Here is a 10,012-nt window from a genome sequence, read left to right as displayed (position 1 = left end):
ACTCAAAAGCTACATAAACTCCCTTTTTGACATCTAACCATTAAATGTACCAAAGGCTTCCAATGAGGACGTGTGTGCTTTACGCTGCTGCATTCAGTGTGCGACTGTCTTCATTGATGTTGTGGTTATTGGCACATTATAGTCCACAGTTCCCTGTTTTCATGGAGTCTCATTTTTGCATTACATTACATAAAATGATCAGAAACAACGGTAAGTAAAAAATCCATTTTCTCAGTCAATCATAAAACAAGTAAAGTGTTTATCCATAGCTGACAAATGTAATGCAGCCCATTTATTGTTGATGTGGTTTGGAGAAATATTGAGCGGTTAATTTGTGACTGATTGGGTTTATTGATCTTGTTGTGTTCTTCCAACTCTGCTCTTGTGCTAATTTACGGCGTAATGTTTTAGTGGTGTGTATTTACACGCTGGCACCTTCTCTGTTTCCAGCCACTCAACCAAATCACGCCTGCACAGACACCCAGAAGAACTAACCACGCCGCTGGGCCGAGGGCACGATAAGATGTGTGTTTCAGGCCACAAGTCAGTGAAGTTGGGACAATTGCTTTAAACATTCACAATTAAAATCATATACATTAACTATGCACTAACTACTAACGATGTCACCCCTTCATTCCTAAATGGTTGCCTGTTGTCAGTGGATAGGATCACCCTGGGCTCACCTCTAACATTCACCCACACACATAGACACGTGCACAACGCTTAAGTCTTAACCTATGACGTTGGTAGCCATTATGGGCCGCGCTCCATAAAACCTGGGCTAGTTCTTTTCTAGCATGAAGGTTCTGTCTTGACCTTTGGGAGCAGGAGTTAATAAAGCAAATCTAACCTTTAAGATCGGAGTCTCTTTAACATCTGCCCAAGATTCCCATCAAAATGACATTTACTGCTGGAATAAACATCATTGTCTATTCCTGTAACATAATGAAAAGGCATTTATGACCGTGACCGTTCAACTGCGTTACGACTTTGTGGAGCTCATCAATCAGACGCTGAAATGCTCCTCTAAAAAATGCATTGTCATGAAAGCAACAATCAAACATTTTATTTCACTGTCCTCTATTTTCCATGCATTTCTGTAAATGTCTCCTATATTATTTATGATAACAATTGTTAATAAACAGACATTACATTACTAGCTACAATAACAAGTATACAGTAGTGATATTCTCCATGTGTCCAGTTTATAGGCATTGGTAGAAACATGGTACTAAAAAGTAACTATAAATTATTATGAATATTATATTATTATGAAAACCCAGCTGCAGGAACCTGCTGTATCAGGGATGAGGAAATAAATTGTTTCAATAAGTGGTTTTCGAAATATGGGGAATGTTTGTGGAAAATAAAACAACATTACCAACTCTATGGGACACAGGTATATTGTGATATTAATAATCATATAATAACTGCTCAGCAGTCTTGTTGTTTATTGTACTGTGGTGTAGGACAGTGACAGTGAATGAGCAGTTAATACAGGCTGATGCTTCTCACAGCTGAAAATGTAAAATAAAATAAGCCATGTTGGGCTGTAGGGAACGAGCCTTTTTATTTAATCAGTATAACCTGAGACCACAAATTATCATTACATGAGCATAAAAACGTAAGAAATCAGAGGAGTAATGTAATATTAATGTAGAGTCTAACTGTTTCAGGAGGATAATGATAATGGAAGGTGTGGGCCGGCGGGAGAATTTAGATGTCTGTGTAGTCCCAAGGACAAGGGCTTCGCGTTGTGAAGGAATAACTGAGTTTTGAAAACACCTGAGAAGTGGGAACTAGAGGGAAACTGCCATCCAGGCGTGAGTGTTTGGAATCAATGCTGGGTGTGTGTGTGTGTGCGTGTGTGTGTGTGTGTGTGTGTACTGTACTGAGCTCGTCTGAAAAGTGTGTGTGTGGGGGTGATTTGGTGGAGGGCCCAACTGGCAAGTCTAGGCTGGGCTGACAGCCAGCTGCTGGGCATGAGGTGAGGAGAGGGAATAGCCTCACTCCATCACCAGCTGAGTGTGTGTATGTCTAAATAGCCTCAGTCCATCACAGCAGCTATTCACCGGTGAATGAGAGCGTCAGCCCTGTTCCGCTCACTCCATCACTGTGTGTGTACGTGTTTGCGAGCAATACACGAGTCATGGATATTGATGGGTCTGGGCTCCCGGTCTAATCTCTGCTGCAACACAAAGTACTCCGGTATCCACTGGAGAAATAAGACGCTGCCCTGTGACACACAACCGCACAGTGAGAGGTGAGAGCAGTTACTGCCTGTGTTTTTGCACAGCCGCGCAGATCACGTGCAACGATAACGAAGAAGACGAGACGAGAGCGATCGCTGGGAACACGTCTAATAACCAAAGCAGCCTGTGAAATGCAAAATTTAGCAGCGGCTTCGCACAATAACGCGTGCGCACCCACAATGTGGAGGTGGCAAAGCAATTACAAGCAGCCAGGTTGATTTTGATTTTAATTAGCGCCCTCGCTGTGAGCTCCACCTGTTATCGTCGACAGCCAGCAAACATGAACGTGAAGCTGTCAGTCCTGCAGAACTTCACTCGGCTTAATCGAAATTCCTATGACCCAAGAACAAGATCCTGCAGCTTCTGCAAGTAAATTGCTCAAACAGCACGAGCCAGTGATTGGCAGTAATTAGTAAAATATTTTCTTATGAATATCGTTTTTGATGAAGCGATATCATACCGACTCTTTGAAGAAACTTTTGCGAAGAGGAAGAATTTTCCTGGCATCTGATCGTGGAGTCAAATTTCCAGCCTCTGTTCTAAGTTCGGTAACTTGTATAATGTGTTAGTATCTGTGTTTTTATGTTCTTCCATCCACTCTGTGCTTCTCATAGACACTTGATGAAACGAGGCTTCTCCTCGCTTCATCACTGTGATTCCTTAGATTTGTTTCTTTGTAACTTTTACTTTTTTCATCATGTCAAATCTATTTAAGATGAATTAGCAGCTGGGTTTTAACCTGAAACGGTGTTTTATGGGAAACTTCAGCATCATTACTGCTCGTATTCTAGAATGGTTGTTTCAGAAAAACCTCTCCTCATCTTTCTTACAGTAATTGAGGAGCCATGTGTGAGTGGCTCTTTTTATCATTATCATATTTCCACGTTCGGTCCAATACTTTTGTGGTTATTTATGTATCTTAATAGTGTCTTCTAAGCTGCTGCTCTATATATATGTTAAATCCTTGCATGTGATTGTGTTTGCGCTGTAGGAGTGACGCCTGCATGTATAATTGTATGGGGCGTGTGCATATTAACACACATGATCAATTTAATGATTAGTTTCCTCCCCCTCGCGCTTGTCATTATCACGCCTCCCAGAGCCACCGCGTCTCTAACTGTTGATGGATTCTAATGATGGAGATAGAGGTCATTAGCATTAATGTAAGCTCTACAACATACAACCCCCCCCCCCCACACACACACACATCAGATAAGCTGAAAGAAATAACATCCTCAAGCACACTTAACACTCACTTAAATATGCTGCAGAACATCACGTCTGTCTCCCCTCTTCTTTTGTATCTGCAATTCAAAGTAGGTCCAGCGTGCAAATGATGTGTGGCAAAAATTCCCAATTAATTTCATCCACTGTTTAAAACATGGGGCCACTGCACAACTGCTCCGCGCTGAAAGAGTGGAGTTAAATTGCGAGGAAGTGGGCTGATGCCGCTTCATGCCCCTGAGCCTATGGCAGTGTTAGCATTTCAAATTGAGTTACACGCTAAACAAGCAAAGTAGTGCCTGATTGCTAACTCATCTGTTTATAGCAGGGCTCGCCTTGTTGCTCCTGTTCATGAGCGCGAGCCCGAGTATAGATTTGTGTGAGACTGTGCGTTTGTGTGCCGGCGTCTTTGCTTTAGCAATAGGAAAACAAATTACGGTCCTCCGTGTGTGTGTGTGTGTGTGTGTGTGTGTGTGTGTGTGTGTGTGTGTGTGTGTGTGTGTGTGTGTGCTCCCAGGAGTTTCTCTATGGGGCTAAACACTCATCATGTAAATCAGCGCGCTATTAGGAGCTGACTGCTCTTCCTCTGCTTTCTTATGAAGATGAATAAAGCCCCAGCCCATGATAGAGGAAATGAAACAAACTCTCTGATGAAAGTGCCCGGCTACAGTCTACGTGTCTCTTATCTGCGTGTGTGCATGAAATAACTTACCTTTTTAAAGTTTATTCTAATTTCATTGCCTCCATTATTTTGTTGGCTTACGGTGGCGTTCAAGTCTCACACGTGCACCCGCCCCACTCGTATTCATGCATTGTAGTGGCTTCATAAATCTTTATGATCGTACTGTATATGAGTCTGTATATCACGCAGGAGTTAACATAATTAGTGACTCTAAACTGCGGTTCCAGCCTTTGAAGAATTACAGTAATTTGTGTTTTTTAAGTTATTGTAGATGTTCTAGCTGTTACAAGTGCCCAGTGTATTGCACATCTATATGCATGCGCACACGTAAACGCATGTTTCATACTTTAATTGGCCTCAAATGCCTGGGTTTGTTATATTGCCTTGTGTGTTTGAATAATGCATGGTAGTATTCATATGCTCTTCTTTTAAGATAGCTTCATTTGTATGTATGAGTTTGGAAGCAGGTGAATTATTCTGGGTCCGCATGCACATTGCAGCTCCGGCTGCCTGATTGCAGCATAATTACCATAAATCAAATTTACATTTGTCATCTAATTTAGTTTTCATCTTGGTATTGCCTGGTTAATTCTGGCGTCCACCACAAATAAGATATATTGTCATACAGATTAATAACGTGCGCGCGCGCACACACACACACACACACACACACACACACACACACACACACACACACACACACACACACACACACACACACACGATCCTCCCACGCACGTCTCAGCTGTACAGTATTTCACCCCTCAGGTTTTGCTTTGCTGCCGCACACACTCCCGCATTCTCTCCCCTGTAATTACCGGCTAATTTACTGAGAGCGGGTGTTATGACTCAGATACGTATACGGTCGGGATGCACTGCACCAACTCATGCATTGAACAGATGTCACAACACAACACTCCAAACCCAAAGTTCGTTTTTTTCTTCCATGTTTCAGATGCTGCAGGTCCAGAATTATAAACCTAATTTCAGAGAGAATGAGAGACACTAGGCTCTCTCCTATGTTTACCTGAATGAAAGACAATTCATAATAACTGTCTATGGCATTTATTTCTTTGGACAATAAAGCCTGCTACCGCATGACTCTCTACTTTATTATATATTATACTGCATGAACTCTAATACATTTAGGTTTCTATCACTATGTTAGCTTTTTAGCTGCATCCTGGACACTTCTGTGTTGCTTCTTTATGTTTCATCAATATAACTTAATCAGCATGTAAGCATCCATTTTCTACTGCTGAATCCCGTGGGGGGTCGTGGGGGGTGCTGGAGTCTGTCCCAACAGGCTAAGGGCAGGTCCACCACTCACAACCACTCACCCACACACTCACACCTACGGGCAAGTAGCCAGTCAACTTAACCACATGTCTTTGGACCGTGGGAGGAGGCCGGAGAACCCGAAGAGAACCCAGGGATCCCGAGGGATTGACGCCCTCCTTGCTGTGAGGCGACAGTGCCAGCCACTGCACCATAAGCAGCGTCAGCTGTGATTACTGTATATGCCATTGTCATTATCTTTGAAACTTAGGTACTGTATATAATGCATAGCTCATTTATACATCAGCCGTCTATATTAATTAAATCATACCTACTGTATTGATGTGAAAAACAAAACAAATGCAAACTGACAGCTTCCCAGCTGTGAAATGATTAACTTAAGTTATACAAAGCAGAACTCAATTCAGTGAATACCTTGGAAAATGGCCAATAACAAAATAACGTCCCAGTCCCCAATAATAATCCCATAAGTAGATGCAGCAGACCGATGTAAAAACTCCAAATACTGCTCTCAGTACTTTGTAACTATATATTTTGTACTGACGTTGGTCTAAGGAGACTCAAAATACAAACAACCAGCACCTTTCCATTAACACCACGTGCTTAGTATCATAAATCAGAGCAGTGCTGCATCCAAAAGACACGACTCTGATGAAAACCATCCATCAGCTTGCTGTACAGCTACTGTATGTCCAAGGGAGCATGGCTCAAGCAGATTGTGGGCATAATTGTCTATGTGTGCGTGTGTGGGTTAAATCAATGCGAGGGGAACATTTGACTTAGAGCAGGAAGACGCATGCTATCAGAATGCTTAGTAGCAGTTTTAAACAGTCTTAATATTGAGAAGGTGTAGGGCAATAAATTGACTTTGACACTGAGTGCTGCTTTCCTGGGCTACAGCAGCTGCTGATCAGCAGGTTCACGCAGGCGTTGGTTGTAAATACCGATGCCCTCACTAGTCAAAACAGGCTTCCTCACCACTTTATCTCCCCCAGTCTGTCCAATTTAGGAAGACGAAGGGGCGAGGACCTGGAAGATGAAGGGAAGTGAGGTCAGGGAGGGCGTAGACTGGATGAGCAAGAAAAGAGGAAGGGACGGACGATGAGGGAGGAAATAAAGAGGAACCGAGGGATGAAGGAAGACGAGGGTAGTTAAAAAGATAAAGGAGGTGCAGAGGTTAGACAGAGAGAGACGGGAAAGAAATTGTAGATAAACAGCAGGAAAAACAACGAGAAAAACCAGGGCGGCAGCGAGATGAATGGAGGAGAAGTCGTGAATGGAGACGGGGGCGATTACACAGCAGCCTGTTGATGGTTATTGTGAACCCATGCAACGCTATGGTAACGTGATGTAGACTGTACCTGCACCGCGTCGAGGCTTAAGCACACGTGTCATGTAATGCAGTTCACCGTGAAACATGCAGCCGTAAAGGTCCTGTGGCGTCTATAGGAGCGGAGAGTGTAGCATTAATATTCATATATTATTACTATTCTGGTACCATAGCTAGACACTGCATCGTTCTCCTTAAGGCCACGCTGAGCTCTTCAAAGCAAATGGATTTGTGAGCGCTTATATATTTTAAGCCCCCTCCTGCATTTTAAACCCTATGCTTGGTGTGAGTGTGCGTGAATGTATGGCCTTTACTGTCTTTTCAGAATGCTAAAAACTCAGCCAGAACCAATTAGGTGAGGACATCTACAGAGCTGCATGTGTGAGAGTGGGAAACACACACACACACACACACACACACACACACACACACACACACACACACACACACACACACACACACACACACACACACACACACACACACACTTAGCTCTCCCCCCACACGCTCGCTCACTTGTGTGTTGACTCAGAATGTGCTGTGACAGTTTGGCCCCGTGGTCACATCCCCGTGGCTGATTTCCTCTAATAATCTCCCTCCCCTTCCCATTCAACCTCTAACTGGAAGCATGTGTGCGTCGTGAAAATTTTATGGGCTGTGTGTGTGTGTGTGTGTGTGTGTGTGTGTGTGTGTGTGTGTGTGTGTGTGTGTGTGTGTGTGTGTGTGTGTGTGCGAGCAGGGGCCGAGATAAAAGCAGCGGGCGCGTTGTGTGACGGAACGTATAAGACAAATCGCAAATACGCAGCATTCACAGATTTTTAGCAGGGATTTAAACTATTTATGCGAGTAAAATATTGAAGCCCTCCTCCTGCCTGCAGTGTGTGTCTTGTCCAACTTCCACCTGCCTCCTGTTGGACGGGTTTGAAATTCTGGACGTGCATTCGGATCGCTCTCATACAGTTCATCGTTCACTTTCTTCCCCTTTTCTGTCTTCTTTCCAGTCATCCACGTCCTCTCTCCCTCCTTCACATCCTGTCTATCATCGCAGCCTTCCTTCGGTTAAATAATCCCCCTCTTTACTTTTAGCCCCACTCATTCTGCCTCATCTTCCATCCATCTTTCAATTTACTCTGACGGCTGCTTGTTTCATTCTCTGTGTTTCTATCAGTCAGCTCTGCCTTCAGCTCCTTTTCTCCCTTCCTGTCCATGCATCTGTTGCCCCCGCTCTCTCTCTCTCTCTCTCTCTCTCTCTCTCTCTCGCCCACTTTCTTCCTCTCTCTCTCCATCTCTCCTCATCGCTGCCTCTCTTGCTGTCTGTTCTTCCATGAAATTAAAGCGCTCTAAGCCGCTGTTTAATCAGAGCCTGTTTGGGAAAGTGCTGCGATGACAGAAACCGTCCACCCCAAGTGTATGCATGTATGCGCCGTACAGTAGGTATGTATATGTGTGTGTGTTATGACAGTGATTATATATGATGAAAAGCAAAGCCACAGCCAATCAGGCTCTCTGCGTTTTTGCATGTCTGCCCATCAGTCCATAAATAATCAGCTCTGGCAGGTGGTGTGGGGTGATACAGGGCCGATTAGCTAAAATCAGGATTGTTTACTGTTGGGGGCTGGATAAGTGAACACAGTTCAACAAAGCTAATTAAATTCCATTTTCCACCACAATGCAGCAGCTAATGCCTGAGCATTTAACGTGGCAGAGGAGGGGGAGAGCTGGCGAGGGGCGATCTTCCGCTGACTGCAGTCTGCTGCTTGCGTGCGCATCTCCACAACGGCGAAGATTTAGTTGGTGTTGAAAAATATGCACGAATTAATTCACCTTCTCTCTGAGGAGTGTTGGATTTCTCCACCTTCTAGGCTTTTTCAGTGTAGTTTGATCTGAGCCTCCAGGTGTCTTTTTGTTTCCTTCTTTCTGATTGTGTGGCCGGACATCTAGGATTATAGCGGCTGCAGCCCAAACCAGTTCAGTGAACTGGAGTTGGTCTAAAGGGCTGCCTGTGTATTTGTCCTCAGATGACGGTGGCTGTAATGGAGGCGGTGGCGGTGAGGATTCAGCTTCAGTGAGGATGGTGAATCCATTTTCTTTTCCTTTCTAATTCTACCAGGGTCACGGCTGTAATGTGCAGGTCATCAATCTGAAGCTGTGGCAGCAGCTTCCTCTTGCGGTGGAGAACAGGGTGTTTTTTCAGGGGGACAGTCTGTGATAACGCTCCATCGGTTCCAGATACTAATCATGTATTTGCAGAACTTTAGCTTTTCTCTACTTGCAGTGACTGAATGTCTGTGTGAGAAACAGGAAGTGACAGGTGCAAAGGTTGAACAAACCCAGTCACAAACAGGACACGTCGACGACTGACTCACTGCCACTCAGGTGCCCGGGTTCTTTTTTCTGTTGCACTTAGCTTTGGAAATGTACTAATGGGAAATTAACAGCATATTGTTTGTGATGAATGGCACAAATCACAGTCGCAGAGGAGTGTGAGCTTAGGACGTGCGTTGTGACCCCTTCCGCTCCGCTGTCTCATCAGTGCGTGTGGAATAAATCCGGGCCGGGTCCTCTAGGTGGCACAGTGGGTGCGTGTTGCCGGTTTGATGGTGTGTCTGCGCTCGTGTGTGTCTGCGCTCGTGTGTGTCTGCGCTCGTGTGTGTCTGCGCAGGAGTGATCAAGCAAAGCATTGGAGTTTTCTTTTACCTGTGCTCCCACGCACGTTGTTTTACAATTGGAAACACTGGAGGATGAAAAAAAGTGTCTATTCTAAGTCTTGTTCATGCCACCATTTGTCTCTATAATCCACAGCAGAACAATAGGCTGATGTGATCAAACAGTATCAGCTTGTTCCCAGGTTATTAAATGTCATGTCTGACCCAGATTTCCAGCAGCAGTTACTGTCACACGCGCTACCTTTCCTAGAACTGGGTATAATAGAATGGGGGTGAAATAGAGAAAAAAGGAATGACACATAATTGTGTTTCAACACAGCTTTAACAAGCGAGACAGTGTTGCTGTCAAAGCATCCGCACAAGCCTCATTTTGCAATTCACCGCTGCCCGACGGATGCTTGGGATTCACCGCATCCACGTACGGTGCTGCACATCCGCTTTGTCCCACCGTGATTAAAAGTAGAGGCTCCTTGTGACTTTTTGACTGGATGCTTCGAACCAGATGTTTTTCCTCATCTGTATAACTCGCACGCCTCGTCCGGGTTTGGACGGATGTGCG

The 10,012-nt window shown here is 44.4% G+C and overlaps 1 protein-coding gene across 1 annotated transcript in view; it reads left to right on the top strand.

Annotated features, from left to right (window-relative positions):
• LOC114867639 (WD repeat-containing protein 49-like) overlaps positions 1-5,244 on the top strand; it is a 22,058-nt gene extending 16,814 nt beyond the window's left edge. Inside the window, exon 19 of the mRNA XM_055514174.1 lies at positions 451-5,244. Within this exon, the coding sequence (XP_055370149.1) occupies positions 451-494 (44 nt within the window). The 3' untranslated portion in view covers positions 495-5,244. The remainder of the gene's footprint in view (positions 1-450) is intronic.
• Positions 5,245-10,012: the final 4,768 nt, after the last annotated feature.

The sequence above is a fragment of the Betta splendens genome, chromosome 13 (genome assembly GCF_900634795.4).
Source record: "Betta splendens chromosome 13, fBetSpl5.4, whole genome shotgun sequence".
In the NCBI taxonomy this organism is placed as follows: Eukaryota; Metazoa; Chordata; class Actinopteri; order Anabantiformes; family Osphronemidae; genus Betta; species Betta splendens.
Note: the sequence above shows the minus strand (reverse complement) of the source record. Positions and strands in the feature narration are given on the sequence as shown.